We start from the raw sequence: 23359 nt of genomic DNA, 5'->3' as shown, positions 1-23359 counted from the left end.
CCTCTCCTCTTCTCTGCTACCCCTCTTTCCTCTCCTCTCCTCCTCTTCTCTTCTTCTCTCCTGTCCTCCGCTACCCCTCTCTCCTCTCCTCTCCTTTCATGTCCTCTCAACCTCCTCTCCCCTCTTCTCCTCCTCCTCCTCTCTCTTCTCTCCTCTTCTCTTCCCCTCTCCTCTGCTACCCCTCTCTCCTCTCCTCTCAACCTCCTCTCAACCTCCTCTCCTCCTCTCTTCCCCCTCTCTTCTCATCCTCTCAACCTCCTCTCCCCCCCTTGCCTCTTCTCTTCTGTGTTGATGACTGGTGACTGCTGACTTCCATTATACCAGCTACTGAAACATAATGTCTGGTTTTCCACTTCACCACTCATTCCACATTAAGAGACACAGAAACAAATAAACACGTCATTGAGTACAGAAAAAAAAGAAACATTTATTTATAGTGAATTCTCTGTTCCAGTGTAGAACAGGTCCTGACTGTAACAACAGGAGGTTTGAGGTCTTATTGTGATGTCTCTGGAGTAAACCTTTTGACCTTCTGTAGCTTTCAGCTGCCTCTGTCTGTAAGTATGGTCAATACTCTATCTCTGGAGTAAACCTTTTGGCCTTCTGTAGCTTTCAGCTGCCTCTCTCTGTAAGTATGGTCAATACTCTATCTCTGGAGTAAACCTTTTGGCCTTCTGTAGCTTTCAGCTGCCTCTCTCTGTAAGTATGGTCAATACTCTATCTCTGGAGTAAACCTTTTGGCCTCTAATGGACAGAACATATCTAGCATTACTGTAACTCTATGGCCTAAACTCTAACTGTAGCAATATTCATGGCTATACTGTAGCTACATTTACAAGCATTCAGCTGCTCCTTTATACGGCCATACCATAGCTCTACGGCATTCACGTAGCTACAAGCATTCAGCTGCTCCTTTATACGGCCATACCATAGCTCTACGGCATTCACGTAGCTACAAGCATTCATCTGCCCCTTTATACGGCCATACCATACCTCTACGGCATTCACGTAGCAACAAACAATCAATTGCTCTTCTGTATATTATGGCCTGTACTGTCTGTTCTCTGTATGTGGCCTATAGCTCTATGGCCGTACTGTAGTTTTATACAATCAGCCGCCCATCTATGGCCTTACCACAGATCTATGGCAGGCAGCTTCCCCTCTATGGCCTTACTACAGATCTATGGCAGGCAGCTTCCCCTCTATGGCCTTACTACAGATCTATGTCAGGCAGCTTCCCCTCTATGGCCTTACTACAGATCTATGTCAAGCAGCTTCCCCTCTATGGCCTTACTACAGATCTATGGCAGTCAGCTTCCCCTCTATGGCCTTACTACAGATCTATGTCAGGCAGCTTCCCCTCTATGGCCTTACTACAGATCTATGGCAGTCAGCTTCCCCTCTATGGCCTTACTACAGATCTATGGCAAGCAGCTTCCCCTCTACTCTATGGCCTTACTACAGATCTATGTCAGGCAGCTTCCCCTCTATGGCCTTACCACAGATCTATGTCAGTCAGCTTCACTTCTATGGCCTTACCACAGATCTATGTCAGTCAGCTTCCCCTCTTTAGGCTTTATGGCCTGTAATTCTATGGCAGGCAGCTTCCCCTCTATGAACTTACTACAGATCTATGTCAGTCAGCTTCCCCTCTATGGCCTTACTACAGATCTATGGCAGTCAGCTTCCCCTCTTTAGGCTTTATGGCCTGTAATTCTATGGCAGTCAGCTGCCCCTCTTTAGGCTTTATGGCCTGTAATTCTATGGCAGTCAGCTGCCCCTCTTTAGGCTTTATGGCCTGTAGTGTTGACAACCAGCAGACTGTGTGTAAAGGCGATACATTGCAATCCAAAAGACTATTAACATTCCACAGTACAACAATATTTTACACATTTGGACAATGTGGCACCGGTGAGGCTTTATACACGCATCTATTATAACATTTTTGTGTCTCAGTGCAAAATATATTGTGTTGAAAAATAACAAAAACGTGCCCTTGTTGTATTTAATTCCCTTTCTGTGCACAAACAACAGAACGAATCAACACAGCTAGAAAGGTCTTCAAGAGGAAGACCAGGCTGTGTTCCAAATGGCAGCTTGTTCCCCCTATAGTGCACTATGTTCACCAGCAGCCATAGGACCTGGTCAACACCAGCAGCCATAGGACCTGGTCAATACCAGCAGCCATAAGACCTGGTCAATACCAGCAGCCATAGGACCTGGTCAACACCAGCAGCCACAAGACCTGGTCAATACCAGCAGCCATAAGACCTGGTCAACACCAGCAGCCATAAGACCTAGTCAACACCAGCAGCCATAAGACCTGGTCAATACCAGCAGCCATAAGACCTGGTCAACACCAGCAGCCATAAGACCTGGTCAACACCATAAATCCTGGTCAACACCATAGGGCCCTGTTCAACACCATAATCCCTGGTCAACACCATAGGCCCTGGTCAACACCATAGGCCCTGGTCTACACCATAATCCCTGGTCAACACCATAGGCCCTGGTCAACACCATAATTCCTGGTCAACACCATAATCCCTGGTCAACACCATAGGCCTTGGTCAACAATAGTACAGCTACAAAGGGAACAAGGTGCCATTTGGAATGCAGACCATCATTAAATAACACACCTATGGTGTCTGTATTAGGACATCCTCAGTCTTACCAGGACCTAATAACGCCTGCTGAGACTGACAGTGTCCTAATATGGGCACCGTACAGACCTAATGTTACAGTCACCGTCAGGTAGCAGCAGTGTTCTCAGCTTCGTCTTTATAAAGTACAGTATCCACAAACAATAGTCTCTCACTGTACTGTACAGTCCAACAATATCAATAGAATAATATAATTATGGTAGTATTGAATAATCATGACTATAACAGATCTATATAATAATTTAATTATGGTAGTATTGAATAATCATGAATATAACAGATCAATATAATAATTTAATTATAGTAGTATTGAATAATCATGACTATAACAGATCAATATAATAATTTAATTATGGTAGTATTGAATAATCATGACTATAACAGATCAATATAATAATATCATTATGGTAGTATAGAATAATCATGACTATAACAGATCAATATATTAATATAATTATGGTAGTATTGAATAATCATGACTTGTTATACAGACAGACAGACAGACAGACAGACAGACAGACAGACAGACAGACAGACAGACAGACAGACAGACAGACAGACAGACAGACAGACAGACAGACAGACAGACAGACAGACAGACAGACAGACAGACAGACAGACTCAAGTGTGTTGCCTGCTTTAACTAGTTACATTACAGTTGGTTCAAGTTCTCTGGCTTTGTTTTCCCGTCTGGAATCCCCGGGGAGAGAAGGCAATGGAAGGACAGTCAGTCAGCCAGTCAGTCAGAGACTCAGTCAGTCAGCCAATCAGCCAGCCAGTCAGCCAATCAGCCAGCCAGTCAGCCAGCTAATCAGTCAGACAGTCGGTCAGAAAGTCAGTCAGTCAGACAGTTAGTAGGTGTTAGATCCCATCGCCTTGCCAGCTGGTACAGTCAGTCAGTGATGTAATCAGCTGGTGCAGTCAGTCAGTGATTTAATCAGCTGGTACAGTCAGTCAGTATGTGATAGATCCCATCCTCAGCTGGTACAGTCAGTCAGAGTTAGGGCAAGATCCCATCCTCAGCTTGTACAGTCAGTCAGTAGGTGCTATATCCCTCATCCAGCTGGTACAGTCAGTCAGTAGGTGCTAGATCCCATGTCCAGCTGGTACAGTCAGTCAGTAGGTGCTATATCCCTCATCCAGCTGGTACAGTCAGTCAGTAGGTGCTAGATCCCCTGTCCAGCTGGTACAGTCAGTCAGTAGGTGCTAGATCCCACATCCAGCTGGTCCAGTCAGTCAGTCAGTAGGTTCTATATCCTACATTGAGCTGGTACAGTCAGTCAGTAGGTGCTATATCCCATGTCCAGCTGGTACAGTCAGTCAGTAGGTGCTAGATCCCATGTCCTGCTGGTACAGTCAGTCAGTAGGTGCTAGATCCCATTTCCAGCTGGTACAGTCAGTCAGTAGGTGCTATATCCTACGTTCAGCTGGTACAGTCAGTCAGTCAGTAGGTGTTATATCCCATGTCCAGCTGGTACAGTCAGTCAGTAGGTGTTATATCCCATGTCCAGCTGGTACAGTCAGTCAGTCAGTAGGTGCTAGAACCCATGTCCAGCTGGTACAGTCAGTCAGTAGGTGCTAGATCCCGTGTCCAGCTGGTACAGTCAGTCAGTAGGTGCTATATCCTACGTTCAGCTGGTACAGTCAGTCAGTCAGTAGGTGTTATATCCCATGTCCAGCTGGTACAGTCAGTCAGTAGGTGCTATACCCCATGTCCAGCTGGTACAGTCAGTCAGTAGGTGCTATATCCCATGTCCAGCTGGTACAGTCAGTCAGTCAGTAGGTGTTATATCCCATGTCCAGCTGGTACAGTCAGTCAGTAGGTGTTATATCCCATGTCCAGCTGGTACAGTCAGTCAGTCAGTAGGTGCTAGAACCCATGTCCAGCTGGTACAGTCAGTCAGTAGGTGCTAGATCCCGTGTCCAGCTGGTACTGTCAGTCAGTAGGTGCTAGATCCCATGTCCAGCTGGTATAGTCAGTCAGTAGGTGCTATATCCCATGTCCAGCTGGTACAGTCAGTCAGTAGGTGCTAGATCCCATGTCCTGCTGGTACAGTCAGTCAGTAGGTGCTAGATCCCATTTCCAGCTGGTACAGTCAGTCAGTAGGTGCTATATCCTACGTTCAGCTGGTACAGTCAGTCAGTCAGTAGGTGTTATATCCCATGTCCAGCTGGTACAGTCAGTCAGTAGGTGTTATATCCCATGTCCAGCTGGTACAGTCAGTCAGTCAGTAGGTGCTAGAACCCATGTCCAGCTGGTACAGTCAGTCAGTAGGTGCTAGATCCCGTGTCCAGCTGGTACAGTCAGTCAGTAGGTGCTAGATCCCATGTCCAGCTGGTATAGTCAGTCAGTAGGTGCTATATCCTACGTTCAGCTGGTACAGTCAGTCAGTCAGTAGGTGTTATATCCCATGTCCAGCTGGTACAGTCAGTCAGTAGGTGCTATACCCCATGTCCAGCTGGTACAGTCAGTCAGTAGGTGCTATATCCCATGTCCAGCTGGTACAGTCAGTCAGTCAGTAGGTGTTATATCCCATGTCCAGCTGGTACAGTCAGTCAGTCAGTAGGTGCTAGAACCCATGTCCAGCTGGTACAGTCAGTCAGTAGGTGCTAGATCCCGTGTCCAGCTGGTACTGTCAGTCAGTAGGTGCTAGATCCCATGTCCAGCTGGTATAGTCAGTCAGTAGGTACTATATCCTACGTTCAGCTGGTACAGTCAGTCAGTCAGTAGGTGTTATATCCCATGTCCAGCTGGTACAGTCAGTCAGTAGGTGCTATACCCCATGTTCAGCTGGTACAGTCAGTCAGTAGGTGCTATATCCCATGTTCAGCTGGTACAGTCAGTCAGTAGGTGCTATATCCCATGTCCAGCTGGTACAGTCAGTCAGTCAGTAAGTGCTAGATCCCATGTCCAGCTGGTACAGTCAGTCAGTAGGTGCTAGATCCCATGTCCAGCTGGTACAGTCAGTCAGTAGGTGCTATATCCCATGTCCAGCTGGTACAGTCAGTCAGTAGGTGCTATATCCTTTCCTCAGCTGGTACTTTCAGTCAGTAGGTGCTAGATCCCATGTCCAGCTGGTACAGTCAGTCAGTAGGTGCTATCCCATGTCCAGCTGGTACAGTCAGTCAGTAGGTGCTATATCCTACGTTCAGCTGGTACAGTCAGTCAGTCAGTAGGTGTTATATCCCATGTCCAGCTGGTACAGTCAGTCAGTCAGTAGGTGCTAGATCCAATGTCCAGCTGGTACAGTCAGTCAGTAGGTGTTATATCCCATGTCCAGCTGGTAAAGTCAGTCAGTAGGTGCTATATCCTTTCCTCAGCTGGTACAGTCAGTCAGTAGGTGTTATATCCTTTCCTCAGCTGGTACAGTCAGTCCGTAGCTGCTAGATCCCGTGTCCAGCTGGTACAGTCAGTCAATAGGTGCTAGATCCTATGTCCATCTGGTACAGTCAGTCATTAGGTGCTAAAACCTCTCCTCAGGTGGTACAGTCAGTCAGAGTTAGTGATCTCAGGTATCAGCTAATACTAATACTATTGATAGCGACTATGGCAGGGACCGGGTCCACCAATCCCATCTCCTCATGCTCGTTGACGCACAGCTGGTAGCCACACCCCCTCCGACGTTTCAGAGGTGTGAGCTTGGCGCGGGGCTTGGCGCGTGGAGGGAGCAGGAAGCCCACGCTGCCGGCGATCAGCATGTGCCAGATAGAGTGTATGTAGAAGTAGTTGTCCTCTGTCTCGACGAAGGCATAGAGCGCCACGGCTGAAACTGCTATCATCGTCCCCGGGAACAGGAAGAACGCCCAGCGCTTCCAGGTTGGAGGGTAACAGCGCCGCCGTCGCACTGTACGCACCGTCTGGAGGGAGAGGGGGGAGACACAGTTAGACAGTTGGGGAGGGGGGAGACACAGTTAGACAGTTGGGGAGGGGAAGGGGGAGACACAGTTAGACAGTTGGGGAGGGGGAGACAAAGTTAGACAGTTGGGGAGGGGAGGGGGAGGGGAGGGGGAGACACAGTTAGACAGTTGGGGAGGGGAGGGGAGGGGAGGGGGAGACACAGTTAGACAGTTGGGGAGGGGAGGGGAGGGGGGAGACACAGTTAGACAGTTGGGGAGGGGAGGGGGAGGGGAGGGGAGACACAGTTAGACAGTTGGGGAGGGGAGGGGAGGGGGGGAGACACAGTTAGACAGTTGGGGAGGGGAGGGGAGGAGGGGGAGGGGAGGGGAGGGGAGGGAGGGGAGGGGAGGGGGAGACACAGTTAGACAGTTGGGGAGGGGAGGGGAGGGGGGAGACACAGTTAGACAGTTGGGGAGGGGAGGGGAGGGGAGGGGGAGGGGAGGGGGAGACACAGTTAGACAGTTGGGGAGGGGAGGGGGAGACACAGTTAGACAGTTGGGGAGGGGAGGGGAGGGGGGAGACACAGTTAGACAGTTGGGGGAGGGGAGGGGAGGGGGGAGACACAGTTAGACAGTTGGGGAGGGGAGGGGAGGGGGAGACACAGTTAGACAGTTGGGGAGGGGAGGGGAGGGGGAGACACAGTTAGACAGTTGGGGAGGGGAGGGGGGAGATACAGTTAGACAGTTGGGGAGGGGAGGGGAGGGGGGAGACACAGTTAGACAGTTGGGGAGGGGAGGGAGGGGGGGACACACAGTTAGACAGTTGGGGAGGGAGGGGGAGACACAGTTAGACAGTTGGGGAGGGGAGGGGAGGGGGGAGACACAGTTAGACAGTTGGGGGAGGGGAGGGGAGGGGGAGACACAGTTAGACAGTTGGGGAGGGGAGGGAGGGGAGGGGAGGGGAGACACAGTTAGACAGTTGGGGAGGGGAGGGAGGGGGGAGATACAGTTAGACAGTTGGGGAGGGGAGGGAGGGGGAGACACAGTTAGACAGTTGGGGAGGGGAGGGGAGGGGGGAGACACAGTTAGACAGTTGGGGAGGGGAGGGGAGGGGAGGGGGGAGACACAGTTAGACAGTTGGGGAGGGGAGGGGAGGGGGAGACACAGTTAGACAGTTGGGGAGTGGAGGGGAGGGGGAGACACAGTTAGACAGTTGGGGGAGGGGGGGAGACACAGTTAGACAGTTGGGGGAGGGGAGGGGAGGGGGAGACACAGTTAGACAGTTGGGGAGGGGAGGGGGGAGACACAGTTAGACAGTTGGGGAGGGGAGGGGAGGGGGGAGATACAGTTAGACAGTTGGGGAGGGGAGGGGAGGGGAGAGGGGAGACACAGTTAGACAGTTGGGGAGGGGAGGGGAGGGGGAGACACAGTTAGACAGTTGGGGGAGGGGGGAGACACAGTTAGACAGTTGGGGAGGGGAGGGGAGGGGGAGACACAGTTAGACAGTTGGGGAGGGGAGGGGGGAGACACAGTTAGACAGTTGGGGAGGGGAGGGGAGGGGGGAGATACAGTTAGACAGTTGGGGAGGGGAGGGGGAGACACAGTTAGACAGTTGGGGGAGGGGAGGGGAGGGGGAGACACAGTTAGACAGTTGGGGGGGAGGGGGAGACACAGTTAGACAGTTGGGGAGGGAGGGGAGGGGAGGGGGAGACACAGTTAGACAGTTGGGGAGGGGAGGGGGAGACACAGTTAGACAGTTGGGGAGGGGAGGGAGGGGGGAGACACAGTTAGACAGTTGGGGAGGGGAGGGGGAGACACAGTTAGACAGTTGGGGGAGACACAGTTAGACAGTTGGGGAGGGGGGGAGACACAGTTAGACAGTTGGGGGAGGGGAGGGGAGGGGGAGACACAGTTAGACAGTTGGGGAGGGGAGGGGAGGGGAGAGGGGAGACACAGTTAGACAGTTGGGGAGGGGAGGGGAGGGGGGGAGACACAGTTAGACAGTTGGGGGAGGGGGGGAGACACAGTTAGACAGTTGGGGGAGGGGAGGGAGGGGGGAGACACAGTTAGACAGTTGGGGAGGGGAGGGGGGAGACACAGTTAGACAGTTGGGGAGGGGAGGGGAGGGGGGAGATACAGTTAGACAGTTGGGGAGGGGAGGGGGAGACACAGTTAGACAGTTGGGGGAGGGAGGGAGGGGAGGGGAGACACAGTTAGACAGTTGGGGGGAGGGGGAGACACAGTTAGACAGTTGGGGAGGGAGGGGAGGGAGGGGGGAGACACAGTTAGACAGTTGGGGAGGGGAGGGGGGAGACACAGTTAGACAGTTGGGGAGGGGAGGGGAGGGGGAGACACAGTTAGACAGTTGGGGAGTGGAGGGGGAGACACAGTTAGACAGTTGGGGGAGACACAGTTAGACAGTTGGGGAGGGGAGGGGGAGACACAGACAGTTGGGGAGGGGAGGGGAGACAATTAGACAGTTGTGGGAGGGGGAGGGGAGACAGTTAGACAGTTGGGGGAGGGGAGGGGGAGACAGACAGTTGGGGGAGGGTGAGACAGACAGTTGGGGGAGGGGGAGACAGACAGTTGGGGGAGGGAGGGGGAGAAGGTTAGACAGAGACACACACAGTCAGAGAAAATATCCCAAGTTGGGACATTGTTCTATCAACACTAGCTTCGTTAATGATTAACAAGACCCAGATCAATAACACATGATAATAACATCATAAAAATATCAATAACACATAATAACAACATTATAAAAAGATCAATAACACATAGTAGTAGTAACAAGACCACGTGCACCTTAGGCAGCAATAGGAGAGCCCATAGGATCAGGAGAAAGGCATCCTACTCTGGGAGTACCGTTCAACTGCTCGCTGTATCTATAGGTCTAGGAACTAGGAGAGTCCATAGGATCAGGAAAAAGGCATCCTACTCTGGGAGTACCGTTCAACTGCTCGCTGTATCTATAGGTCTAGGAACTAGGAGAGTCCATAGGATCAGGAGAAAGGCATCCTACTCTGGGGAGCACCGTTCAACTGCTAGCTGTATCTATAGGTCTAGGAACTAGGACGTAAACTTCTGCTGGAATGTCTTCAGTAAATCTAGCACGCTGTATTGGTCCTGTTGTCCTGACAATCTGTTGTTCCAAAAGTCTATCTCAATCAAGTATCTTACTTAGCAACACACACGCATTAACAATGCTCTACACCTTACTGACTGATGTATTGTGTGTGTGTGTGTGTGTGTGTGTGTGTGTGTGTGTGTGTGTGTGTGTGTGTGTGTGTGTGTGTGTGTGTGTGTGTGTGTGTGTGTGTACCAGTGTTTTGCCCTGGGCAGCAATCTCACAGTGAGCTGCTTCCTGCATTTGTCCCACTCAGTCTCAGTCTCAGTGTCTCTGTCATCAGTCTCCGTGTCTCTCACATCAGTCTCCGTGTCTCTGTCATCTCAGTCTCAGTGTCTCTGTCATCAGTCTCCGTGTCTCTGTCATCTCAGTCTCCGTGTCTCTGTCATATCAGTCTCCGTGTCTCTGTCATCAGTCTCCGTGTATCTGTCATCTCAGTCTCCGTGTCTCTGTCATCAGTCTCCGTGTCTCTGTCATCTCAGTCTCAGTCTCAGTGTCTCTGTCATATCAGTCTCCGTGTCTCTGTCATATCAGTCTCCGTGTCTCTGTCATCTCAGTCTCCGTGTCTCTGTCATATCAGTCTCCGTGTCTCTGTCATCTCAGTCTCCGTGTCTCTGTCATCAGTCTCTGTGTCTCTGTCATCTCAGTCTCCGTGTCTCTGTCATCAGTCTCCGTGTCTCTGTCATCTCAGTCTCCGTGTCTCTGTCATCAGTCTCTGTGTCTCTGTCATCTCAGTCTCCGTGTCTCTGTCATCAGTCTCCGTGTCTCTGTCATCAGTCTCCGTGTCTCTGTCATCTCAGTCTCCGTGGTCTCGGTCTTAGTATCACACTAGTTGCTGTGTCTGGGAGAACATTAGGTCCCATTAGGTTTTTATTTATGAGTGACTACAGAATATATTTATCACTTATCATTGACTACAGAATATATTTATCACTTATCAGTGACTACAGAATATAATTATCATTTATTACTGACTAAAGAATATAATTATCATTTATTACTGACTACAGAATATAATTATAATTCATCACTGACTACAGAATATAATTATAATTTATTACTGACTACAGAATATAATTATGCACTGTTTATGATGACAATGTTTAGTTCACAAATGGATCGAGAACATTCTCTTTTATAAACTTTACTTCTCTGCACAAATTAGGTTCGTAGACTACAACATTTCTCAGAATATAATTAGATTCGTAGACTACAACATTTATCAGAATATAATTAGATTCGTAGACTACAACATTTATCAGTGACTATAGAATATAATTAGATTCGTAGACTACAACATTTATCAGAATATAATTAGATTCGTAGACTACAACATTTATCAGTGACTATAGAATATAATTAGATTCGTAGACTACAACATTTATCAGAATATAATTAGATTCGTAGACTACAACATTTATCAGTGACTATAGAATATAATTAGATTCGTAGACTACAACATTTATCAGAATATAATTAGATTCGTAGACTACAACATTTATCAGAATATAATTAGATTCGTAGACTACAACATTTATCAGTGACTATAGAATATAATTAGATTCGTGGACTACAACATTTATCTCTGCTAGAAGTGGAAGTGAGGATGTTCTTGTTAAGATCAGCCAAGTAGAGACACGAGAACCTGTCCCTGTCCCTGTCCCCGACACTGTCCCTGTCCCTGTCCCTGTCCCTGTCCCCGACACTGTCCCTGTCCCTGACACTGTCCCTGTCCCTGTCCCCGACACTGTCCCTGTCCCTGTCACTGACTCTGTCCCTGACGCTGTCCCTGACACTGTCCCTGTCCCTGACTCTGTCCCTGTCCCTTTCCCTGTCCCCGACACTGTCCCTGTCCCAGACACTGTCCCTGTCCCTGTCCCCGACACTGTCCCTGTCCCTGTCACTGACTCTGTCCCTGACGCTGTCCCTGACACTGTCCCTGTCCCTGACTCTGTCCCTGACTCTGTCCCTGTCCCTTTCCCTGTCCCCGACAAATCCCTGTCCCTGACACTGGCCCTGTCCCCGACACTGTCCCTGTCTCCGACACTGTCCCTGTCTCCGACACTGTCCCTGTCCCTGACACTGTCCCTGACACTGTCACTGTCCCTGTCACTGTCCCTGACTCTGTACCTGTCCCTTTCCCTGTCCCCGACACTGTCCCTGTCCCTGACACTGTCCCTGTCCCCGACACTATCCCTGTCCCTGTCCCTGACTCTGTCCCTGACCCTGTCCCTGACACTGTCCCTGTCCCTGACTCTGTCCCTTTCCCTGTCCCCGACACTGTCCCTGTCCCTGTCCCCGACACTGTCCTGTCCCTGACTCTGTACCTGTCCCTGAGTCACTGTCCCTGACTCTGTACCTGTCCCTTTCCCTGTCCCCGACACTGTCCCTGTCCCTGTCCCCGACACTGTCCCTGTCCCTTACCCTGTCCCCGACATATCCCTGTCCCTGACACTGTCCCTGTCCCCGACACTGTCCCTGTCCCCAACACTGTCCCTGTCCCTGACACTGTCCCTGTTCCCGACACTATCCCTGTCCCTGTCCCTGACACTGTCCCTGACACTGTCACTGTCCCTGACTCTGTACCTGTCCCTTTCCCTGTCCCCGACACTGTCCCTGTCCCTGACACTGTCCCTGTCCCCGACACTGTCCCTGTCTCCGACACTGACCCTGTCCCTGACACTGTCCCTGACACTGTCACTGTCCCTGACTCTGCCCCTGTCCCTGACACTGTTCCTGTCCCTGTCCATGTCCCTGTTCCTGTCCCTGTCACTGTCCCTGACTCTGTCCCTGTCCCTTTCCCCGACACTGTCCCTGTCCCCGACACTGTCCCTGTCTCCGACACTGTCCCTGTCCCTGACACTGTCCCTGACTCTGACTCTGACCCTGTCCCTGTCCCTGACTCTGTCCCTGTTCCTGTCCCTGTCCCTGATACTGTCCCTGACTCTGTCCCTGTCCCTGTCCCTGATACTGTCCCTGTCACTGTCTCTGTCCCTGACACTGTCCCTGTTCCTGTCCCTGTCCATGACACTGTCCCTGTCCCTGTCCCTGACTCTGTCCCTGTCCCTGTCCCTGACTCTGTCCCTGTCCCTGTCCCTGTCCCTGACACTGTCCCTGACACTGAATACTTTGCAATTTTCTGTGAACTCTTTTCTCTCTCTGTGTTCGGTCAACACAGTCCTTTGTGAAAAGAGGAAAGGTCTCCACTCAATCTTTGCAGTCTTTGCATGCCTCTCCTTAATGTCAATATGCCTTGTCCATTGCTGTTCTGGTTAGTGTTTATTGTCTTATTTCACTGTGGAGCCTCTAGCCCTGCTCATTATACCTTATCCAACCTTTCAGTTCCACCACCCACACATGCTATTTTATCGCCCCCAGAAACATGCTCCTTTTACTCTCTATTCCGGACGTCATAGACAACCAATTCTCATAGCTTTTAGCCGTACCCTTATCCTACTCTTCTTCTATTCCTCTGGTGATGTAGAGGTGAATCCAGGCCCTGCAGTGCCTAGCTCCACTCCTATTCCCCAGGCGCTCTCTTCTGATGACTTCTGTAACCGTAATAGCCTTGGTTTCATGCATGTTAACATTAAAAGCCTCCTCCCTAAGTTTGTTTTATTCACTGCTTTAGCACACTCTGCCAACCCGGATGTCCTAGCCATGTCTGAATCCTGGCTTAGGAAGACCACCAAAAACTCTGAAATCTTCATCCCTAACAACAACATTTTCAGACAAGATAGAACGGCCAAAGGGTTCGGTGTTGCAATCTACTGCAGAGATAGCCTGCAGAGTTCTGTCCTACTATCCAGGTCTGTACCCAAACAATTTGAACTTCTACTTTTAAAAATCCACCTCTCTAAAAACAAGTCTCTCACTGTTGCCGCCTGCTATAGACCACCCTCTGCCCCCAGCTGTGCTCTGGACACCATATGTGAACTGATTGCCCCCCATCTATCTTCAGAGCTCGTGCTGCTAGGTGACCTAACTGACCTTAACCAACACAAAAACATCCTGTGGCGTTCTGCATTAGCATCGAACAGCCCCCGTGATATGCAGATTTTCAGGGAAGTTAGAAACCAATACACACAGGCAGTTAGAAAAGCCAAGGCTAGCTTTTTTAAGCAGAAATTTGCTTCCTGCAACACAAACTCAAAAAGTTCTGGGACACTGTAAAGTCCATGGAGAATAAGAGCACCTCCTCCCAGCTGCCCACTGCTCTGAGGCTAGGAAACACTGTCACCACCAATAAATCCACTATAATTGAGAATTTCAATAAGCATTTTTCTACGGCTGGCCATGCTTTCCACCTGGCTACCCCTAACGCGGTCAACAGCACTGCACCACCCACAGCTATTCGCCCAAGCCTTCCCCATTTCTCCTTCTCCCAAATCCAGTCAGCTGATGTTCTGTAAGAGCTGCAAGATCTGGACGCCTACAAATCAGCAGGGCTAGACAATCTGGACCCTTTCTTTCTAAAATTATCTGCCGAAATTGTTGCAACCCCATTTACTAACCTGTTCAACCTCTCTTTCATGTCGTCTGAGATTCCCAAAGGTTGGAAAGCAGCTGCTGTCATCCCCCTCTTCAAAGGGGGCGACACTCTTGATCCAAACTTCTACAGACCCATATCTATCCTACCCTGCCTTTCTAAGGTCTTCGAAAGCCAAGTCAACAAACAGATTAGCGACCATTTCCAAATCCCACCGCACCTTCTCCGCTATGCAATCTGGTTTCAGAGCTGGTCATGGGTGCACCTCAGCCACGCTCAAGGTCCTAAACGATACCGTAACCGCCATCGATAAAATACATTACTGTGCAGCCTTATTCATCGACCTGGCCAAAGCTTTTGACTCTGTCAATCACCACATTCTTATCGGCAGACTCAATAGCCTTGGTTTCTCAAATGATTGCCTCGCCTGGTTCACCAACTACTTCTCTGATAGAGTTCAGTGTGTCAAATCGGAGGGCCTATTGTCCGGACCTCTGGCAGTCTCTATGGGGGTGCCACAGGGTTCAATTCTTGGGCCAACTCTTTTCTCTGTATACATCAATGATGTCGCTCTTGCTGCTGGTGAGTCTCTGATCCACCTCTACACAGACGACACTGTCGTGTCTTTGGCTATGCCGGATTAAGTGATATAACATGCTAACCTATAAAATTATTTCTCGGTAATTAATATTACCTGATTAAGCTAATCATGTAAATGTAATTAACTAGAAAGTCGGGGCACCACGGAAGAACGTTTATAGAGCCGTTATCTTCCGAATAAACTCTTAAAATACTTAGTAAAATTTTACATCGATAGCAGTCAATATTAACCCTTATCTTATTTTCAGTCTCATAATGAAAGTTGTAAATTCTTGGTTATCTTCACGAACCCTGGCTAACAAGTTGAATCAGCAATGCAAAATTGGGTTTAATTATTTATTTACTAAATACCTAAACTAATCACACAGAATTACAAATACACAGAATACAAATGATGTCATACAGAAAACGTCCCTGGTGGACGGAACCTGTATGATGGCTGGTTACACAAAGGAAAGGGGGTTGGGCTTGAATGAAAGAGCGGGAAGACTTAGGAACAAAGAAACAGCAGCTATGCTATCGTAAATACATTATCTTATGCATTCTAAATTACCGCCCATTTGGAAAAGGAAAATGCAATAAATATTTACTCTGAGCTGCGCTTCGGTAGATTGGTTGTAGATGCTGGCCGGGTTGGCAAACAGATCTTCCTGTCCTCGGAAGAATGTCTCTGGTGGTAAATTGGATACGTGGTGGTATCTTCGTCTGTTCGTTGTTAGACTGGATCCATCGTCCGTCCTTTCCTAGCCCACGTCTACAGCGGCCGCTGCTAACTCAACGGCTAGGAAGTATCACTTCTGTAGTGAATAAGCTCAAAGTTCATACCATTCGCCATCAAAGCTCACGCTGAGGTTGGCTTAGTTCTGTACTTGACTTGTGTGTCCTTCTAACGTAGAGGCTGCAGACCTCACGTACTGGAACATGTGGTTATCTTTTCGTCAAAGGCTTATATAGTGGAGAGGGGGAAGGATGTGTTTCATCGTTTATAACCCCTGTCTCTTCACAGGGGTGGGCCACTGATCAAGCAGGACACTTTCCTTATGAAAACCCAATTCTCTCATTTGGAAGCTAAAATTACATTTAATCTCCTAACAAACAATTTCAATATCAAACATTTCAATTGCATAACAATTCCATGTGACTCTGATAACTAGAGGGTGTATACTTTCCCAGGTACAGTTTATGTCGTCCTGTCATCAGTCATAATGTCTCAGATGACAATCGAACTGACATCCATACTCATTACATTCCAAAGTATATTTCCAACTGGTTTTATTACCAAAATATGGTTCCTTTCCCCATTTGTTTGATGTTCCCAGACTCTCTATATTTAACAGGACAGCAGTCCTTCAGGACAGCAGTCCTTCAGTAGGGTCAGAAAGAGAGTGGAAAGGAGAAAGGTATTTATGGGGGGGTCATAAACCTTACCCACAGGCCAACGTCATGACAACACCATTCTGTATACTTCTGGCCCTTCTTTGGACACTGTGTTAACTACCCTCCAGACAAGCTTCAATGCCATACAACTCTCCTTCTGTGGCCTCCAACTGCTCTTAAATACAAGTAAAACTAAATGCATGCTCTTCAACCGATTGCTGCCCGCACGTGCCCGCACGTCCAGCATCACTACTCTGGATGGTTCTGACTTAGAATATGTGGACAACTACAAATACCTAGGTGTCTGGTTAGACTGTAAACTCTCCTTCCAGACTCAAATCAAGCATCTCCAATCCAAAGTTAAATCTAGAATTGGCTTCCTATTTCGCAACAAAGCATCCTTCACTCATGCTGCCAAACATACCCTCGTAAAACTGACCATCCTACCGATCCTCGACTTCGGCGATGTCATTTACAATATAGCCTCCAACACTCTACCCAGCAAACTGGGTGCAGTTTATCACAGTGTCTTCCATTTTGTCACCAAAGACCCATATACTACCCACCACTGCGACCTGTACGCTCTTGTTGGCTGGCCCTCGCGTCATAGTCGTCGCCAAACCCACTGGCTACAGGTCATCTACAAGACCCTGCTAGGTAAAGTCCCCCCTTATCTCAGCTCACTGGTCACCATAGCATGAGCTCCAGCAGGTATATCTCTCTGGTCACCCCCAAAGCCTAATCCTCCTTTGGCTGTTTCTCCTTCCAGTTCTCTGCTGCCAATGACTGGAACGAACTACAAAAATCTCTGAAACTGGAAACACTTATCTCCCTCACTAGCTTTAAGCACCAGCTGTCAGAGCAGCTCACAGATCACTGCACCTGTACATAGCCCATCTATAATTTAGCCTAAACAAGTCCCTCTTCCCCTACTGTATTTATTTATTTATTTTGCTCCTTTGCACCGCATTATTTCTATTTCTACTTTGCACTTTCTTCCACTGCAAATCTACCATTCCAGTGTTTTACTTGCTATATTGTATTTACTTTGCCACCATGGCCTTTTTATTGCCTTTACCTCCCTTATCTCACCTCTTTTGCTCACATTGTATATAGACTTATTTTTCTACTGTATTATTGACTGTATGTTTGTTTCACTCCATGTGTAACTCTGTGTTGTTGTATGTTGTTCAACTGCTTTGCTTTATCTTGGCCAGGTCGCAGTTGCAAATGAGAACTTGTTCTCAACTCGCCTACCTGGTTAAATAAAGGTGAAATAAATAAAATAAATAAAAGTTAAATAAAGGAAAATGTATTCCATGTTAAACACAGTCCTTCACCTTGGCTCAACCTCCTCATCACCTACACACTGTTCTTACAGATGGGATCTGCTTCGTCAGAAACATTCCCACCCCTCATTCTGTTCACTAACAGACCCTTAACACAAACCCAAGTCATCTTGACTTTTGTCTCCTAGGCTACCAATTCACTTTATCCACACTGTTTGGCCTAACAGACCTTTAACAGCCCACGTCATCTTGCCTGTTGTCTCCTAGGTTACCGATTTACTCTGAGCACAGTATAAAAAAAACAGAAGTTCAGAACACTACTGCCGATCTCTGAAAATGGGATGAAATGGGATAGAAACATTTAAAGTTGGATTTGTTTTGATTTTGTAAACTTTTATCACCATTCCGTTTGGTTTTATTACATCTCTGCACCACTTACATACCAACATTTTGTGGATACTTAGTCAGCTTAGCAGTCAAGTTTCAAGTCTTAATGTCACAACAAGTACAGGGAAATGTCTTTCTTGAAAACTCAAAACCAAAACAATGTGATAATCAATATCAATGTATTACTAGAAAAAAACACATGAGAAATAAGAAAAGGAAATATGAAATACACAATAAATTCAGTAAGTAAACATACTATATACAAGAACTATTTAAAAAGTCAGTTCCAATACCATATTTACATGTACAGGGATGCTGGAGTGATGGAGGTAGATATGTATAGGGGGAAGGGGACAGGGATACTGGAGTGATAGAGGTAGATATGTATAGGGGGAAGGTGACAGGGATACTGGAGTGATGGAGGTAGATATGTATAGGGGGAAGGGGACAGGGATACTGGAGTGATGGAGGTAGATATGTATAGGGGGAAGGGGACAGGGATACTGGAGTGATGGAGGTAGATATGAATAGGGGGAAGGTGACAAGGCAAAAGGATATAAGATAAACAGAGTAGCAGCATCTTGTACTGTCGCATGCGAAAGTATTCACCCCTCTTGGCATTTTTCCTATTTTGTTGCCTTACAACATGGAATTAAAATAGATATTTGGGGGGTTTGTATCAGTTGATTTACAGAAATGCCTACCACGTTCAAGATGCAATATATTTTTTATTGTGAAACAAACAAGAAATAAGACAAAAGAATTGAAAACTTGAGCGTGCATAACTATTCACCCCCCCAAAGTCAATACTTTGTAGACCCACCTTTTGCAGCAATTACAGCTGCAAGTCTCTTGGGGTATGTCTCTATAAGCCTGGCACATCTAGCCACTGGGATTTTTGCCCTTTCTTCAAGGCAAAACTGCTCCAGCTCCTTCAAGTTGGATGGCTTCCGCTGGTGTACAGCAATCTTTAAGTCATACCACAGATTCTCAATTGGATTGAGGTCTGGGCTTTGACTAGGTCATTCCAAGACATTTCAATGTTTCCCCTTAAACCACTCGTTGTTTTTTAGCAGTATGCTTAGGGTCATTGTCCTGCTGGAAGGTGGACCTCCGTCCCAGTCTCAAATCTCTGGAAGACGGAAACAGGTTTCCCGCAAGAATTTCCCTGTATTTAGCGTCATCCATCATTCCTTCAATTCTGACCAGTTTCCCAGTCCCTGCCGATGAAAAACATCCCACAGCATGATGCTGCCATCACCATGCTTCACTGTGTGGATGGTATTCTCAGGGTGATGAGAGGTGGTGGGTTTGCGCCAGACATAGCATTTTCCTTGATTGCCAAAAAGCTCAATTTTAGTTTCATCTGACCAGAGTACCTTCTTCCATATGTTTGGGGAGTCTCCCACATGTCTTTGGGCAAACACCAAACGTGTTTGCTTATTTTTTTCTTTAAGCAATGGCTTTTTTCTGGCCACTTTTCCGTGAAGCCCAACTCTGTGGAGCGTACGGCTTAAAGTGGTCCTATGGACAGATACTCCAATCTCCGCTGTGGAGCTTTGCAGCTCCTTCAGGGTTATCTTTGGTCTCTTTGTTGCCTCTCTGATTAATGCCTTCCTTGCCTGGTCCATGAGTTTTGGTGGGCTGCCCTCTCTTGGCAGGTTTGTTGTGGTGCCATATTCTTTCCATTTTTTAATAATGGATTTAATGGTGCTCCGTGATGTTCAAAGTTTCAAATACTTTTTTATAACCCAACCCTGATCTGTTCTTCTCCACAACTTTGTCCCTGACCTGTTTGGAGAGCTCCTTGGTCTTCATAGTGCTGCTTGCTTGGTGGTGCCCCTTGCTTAGTGGTGTTGCAGACTCTGGGGCCTTTCAGAACAGGTGTATATATACTGAGATCATGTGACAGATCATGTGACACTTAGATTGCACACAGGTGGACTTTATTTAACTAATTATGTGACTTCTGAAGGTAATTGGTTGCACCAGATCTTATTTAGGGGCTTCATAGCAAAGAGGGTGAATTCATATGCATGCATCACTTTTCTTTTTTTTTGTATTTTTTTAAGTAATTGTTTTCATTTCACTTCACCAATTTGGACTATTTTGTGTATGTCCATTACATGAAATCCAAATAAATATCTATTTAAATTACTGATTGTAATGCAACAAAATAGGAAAAACACCAATGGGGATGAATACTTTTGCAAGGCACTGCATGTGAGTGGGTGGGTGTGTAGAGTCAGTATAAATGTGAGAGTGAGGAAATAATGGAGTGAGTGTTTGTGTGTGTGTGTAGTGTGTAGGGCCCTGTGAGTGGGCATAGAGAGTGCCAAGATTGAAATGAAAGGTCAATAAAATACAAGGTAAACTCGGTCCGTGTAGCTATTTTCTTAGCTATTTATCAGTCAGTATTGCTTGGGGATAGAAGCTGTTCAAGAGCCTATTGGAGTCAGACTTGATGGACCGGTACCTCTTGCCGTGCGGCAGCAGAGAAAATAGTCTATGGCTTTGGTGGTTGGAATCTAACGATTTGCTGGGCCTTCTTTTCACACTGCCTGATAGATGTCCTGTATGGCTGGGCGCACGGCCCTAGTTATGTACTGGGTTGTCCACACAACCCTCTGTTGCACCATGCGATCGAGGCCGGTGCAATTGCCATACCAAGCAGTGATGCAGCCAGTCCATATGCTCTCACTGGTAAAGCTGTAGAACCTTTTCAAGATTTCAGGGCCCATGCCAAACCTTTTCAACCTCCTGAGGGGGAAGAGTCACTGTCACGCCTATTTCACCACTGTGCTTGGACCATTTTAAGTCTTTAGTGAGTCAAGTTAACAGTTCTGCAAAGTTGTCCTGTAAAGTTAGTACTTCTGTAAAGTTGATCTGTAAAGTTAGTACTTCTGTAAAGTTGTCCTGTAAAGTTAGTACTTCTGTAAAGTTGTTCTGTAAAGTTAGTACTTCTGTAAAGTTGTCCTGTAAAGTTAGTACTTCTGTAAAGTTGTCCTGTAAAGTTAGTACTTCTGTAAAGTTAGTACTTCTGTAAAGTTAGTACTTCTGTAAAGTTGTTCTGTAAATTGAACGGCTCTGCAAAGTGAACAGTTCTCTAAAATTGTTCTGTGAAGTTAAAAGTTATGTCATGTTTTCAGTAAAAGCTATGTAAAGTTGTTATGCAAAGCTAACAGCTCTGCAAAGCTGTTTGGTCAAGTTAACAGTTCTGTACAATTAGTAGTTCTCTAAAATTGATCTGTAAAGTTAAAAGTTATGTCATGTTTTCAGTAAAGCTATGTAAAGTTGTTATGTAAAGCTAACAGCTCTGCAAAGCTGTTTGGTCAAGTAAACAGTTCTGTACAATTAGTAGTTCTCTAAAGCTGTTCTGTAAAGTTAAAAGTTATGTAAAGTTCTTCTGTAAAGTGAACAGTTACATAAACCTTTATGTAAAGTTAACAGTTATACAAAGGTATTCTGTAAAGTTAACAGTTATGTAAAGTTGATATGTAACGTTAACGGTTCTGTAAAGTTGTTCTGTAAAGTTAACAGGTCTGGCTTTGCCCTGGTTTGTTATCGGTGTTGCATGTGTGTGTTGGGGTCCCAGGAGAGCTGCAGAATGAAGGCTATTGATTGGCTGATTGGTTGACGTGTGAATTGATGTCTCCTTGTCACTTTCAGCAGCATGGCCCATGCGTCTCCGGTCAGAGTCAGACTGCTACATTAGACATTACGTAAACACATACGGAGGGTAGAACATAGAACTACAGAGGACTGAACTAGGTTTTCATCTAGGATATTGTCTGTGCTTATACCTGTATTCTGTACTCCCTAGTCCTTGCCGATGACAAGCATACCCATAACATGACGCAGCCACCAACACGCTTGAAAATATGAACTCAGTGATGTGTGGTTTTGTACAGGCTTCTTTCTTTTCACTCTGTCAATTAGGTTAGTATTGTGGAGTAACTACAATGTTGCTGATTCATCCTCAGTTTTCTCCTACCACAGCCATTCAACTCTGTATCTCTTTTAAAGTCTCGATTGGCCTCATGGTGAAATCCCTGAGCGGTTTCCTTCCTCTCCGGCAAATGAGCTAGGAAGGATGCCTGTATCTTTGTAGTGACTGATTGTATGGGGGGAGAGAACTAAGGTAGTATCCACTGGGACTAATACCTACACTACTGTACCGTACAGGGGGAGAGAACTAAGGTAGGGTCCCAAATTGCAGCCTATTCCCTATACAGTACTTTTGTCTCGGCTGTAGTGCACTATGTAGGAAATACGGTGCCTTTTGGGACTCAGCCTAAAAACTGTTTATGTTCTCCCATCCTCATACAGAATACCCAGAATGCATAGCAAAGCCTAAAATGTAGTTATTGGTCCACCAGTGACTGTGGCAGGTAGATGGAAAAGTCGACTAGACACTGATTTTTTTACCAGACAAAATATTTGTTTTCATATAATTACATCAAAAAACACCCAATAAAAACAGATGCTTAATGTTTCTAAAACAAAACAATTATTAGTAAGAAGTAATGCGATATATTGCAAAAGTTCTTTTTTTTTGTGACCCGAGTCTTTTAACCAAAATATACGATGAGACAAACTGCCAACTTTAAGGATGGGAGGTTACCGTGGTAACGGGCGTGTCGTGACCAGCAGCAGAACAGTTGAAGCAGCAGACTGGTTTTGTGAACAAAAATCAATGTAAATAAGCCAAGAAATACGAGGACAAAAGTCTCACTTTGTAGATTTTAGAGTAAATTAGACCAATGTTTATGCCTGTGTGCAGCGTCTCCTGGCCAAGCAGTGTGTCACGTCCTGACCATAGAAAGCTGTTATTTTTCTATGGTTGAGTAGGTCAGGGCGTGACAGGTTTTTTTTCTAGTTTAGATTTTCTATGTTGTTATGTTCTAGTTCTTGTATTTCTATGTTAGGCTTTTTTGGGAGGATCTCCAATTAGAGGCAGCTGGTCATCATTGTCTCTAATTGGAGATCATACTTAAGTAGTTGTTTTTCCCACCTGGGTTTGTGGGAGATTGTTTTTGAGTGTATGTTGCACCTCTTCGTCACGGTTTGTTGTTTTTGTTCTTTAGTTTATGTGTGTGTATTGCATAGTTTCACAGTTCAATAAAATATGTGGAACGATACACACTCTGCACTTTGGTCCACTCCTTCTGACGAACGACGTGACACAGTGTTGCTGCGCGAGGTGGGATATAGATTCCTATTTCTTTGAAAACAGCTACTGCAGTGTTTTCTGCTATAAATTACAACTCGAAAAATGTGCTAATACTTAACTTTATTTTGATTCGCGAAAATGCAAATTTAACGTTCACACTGTAGAGCCCTGCAAATTGACCACCTGCCTACGTGACTAGTGAACTAGACATTCTTACCCGCCAATACCTATATCTACCAGCATTTGTTAGGTGGCAGGTGTTTGTTTTATGCCCTGACTGCAACAATGTGTTCCAGAGACAGGCAGAAACAGACAGAAACACTTTGGGCTGCGCCAAAGCATACATTATAGGTAATGGAGTCCTTTTATGTGTGTGTGTGTGTGTGTGTGTGTGTGTGTGTGTGTGTGTGTGTGTGT

At 46.8% G+C, this 23359-nt stretch overlaps 1 protein-coding gene and 1 long non-coding RNA gene across 2 annotated transcripts in view; both read right to left on the bottom strand.

Moving 5' to 3' along the window:
• Nucleotides 1-407: 407 nt before the first annotated feature.
• On the bottom strand, nucleotides 408-4073 carry LOC106570946 (uncharacterized). Its single transcript, XR_001320808.2, has 2 exons — nucleotides 2376-4073; nucleotides 408-2297 (listed from the first exon to the last, which is right to left on the bottom strand). It is a non-coding gene; the product is annotated as an uncharacterized lncRNA (long non-coding RNA).
• Nucleotides 4074-5569: 1496 nt separating this feature from the next.
• Nucleotides 5570-23359, bottom strand: part of tmem8b (transmembrane protein 8B) — a 337935-nt gene continuing 320145 nt past the window's right edge. The window contains exon 12 of the mRNA XM_045695455.1: nucleotides 5570-6521. Coding sequence (XP_045551411.1) covers nucleotides 6180-6521 — 342 coding nt within the window. The 3' untranslated portion in view covers nucleotides 5570-6179. The remainder of the gene's footprint in view (nucleotides 6522-23359) is intronic.

The sequence above is a fragment of the Salmo salar genome, chromosome ssa15 (genome assembly GCF_905237065.1).
Source record: "Salmo salar chromosome ssa15, Ssal_v3.1, whole genome shotgun sequence".
NCBI classification, from domain to species: domain Eukaryota; kingdom Metazoa; phylum Chordata; class Actinopteri; order Salmoniformes; family Salmonidae; genus Salmo; species Salmo salar.
This window is presented reverse-complemented; position numbering and strand designations above follow the sequence as displayed.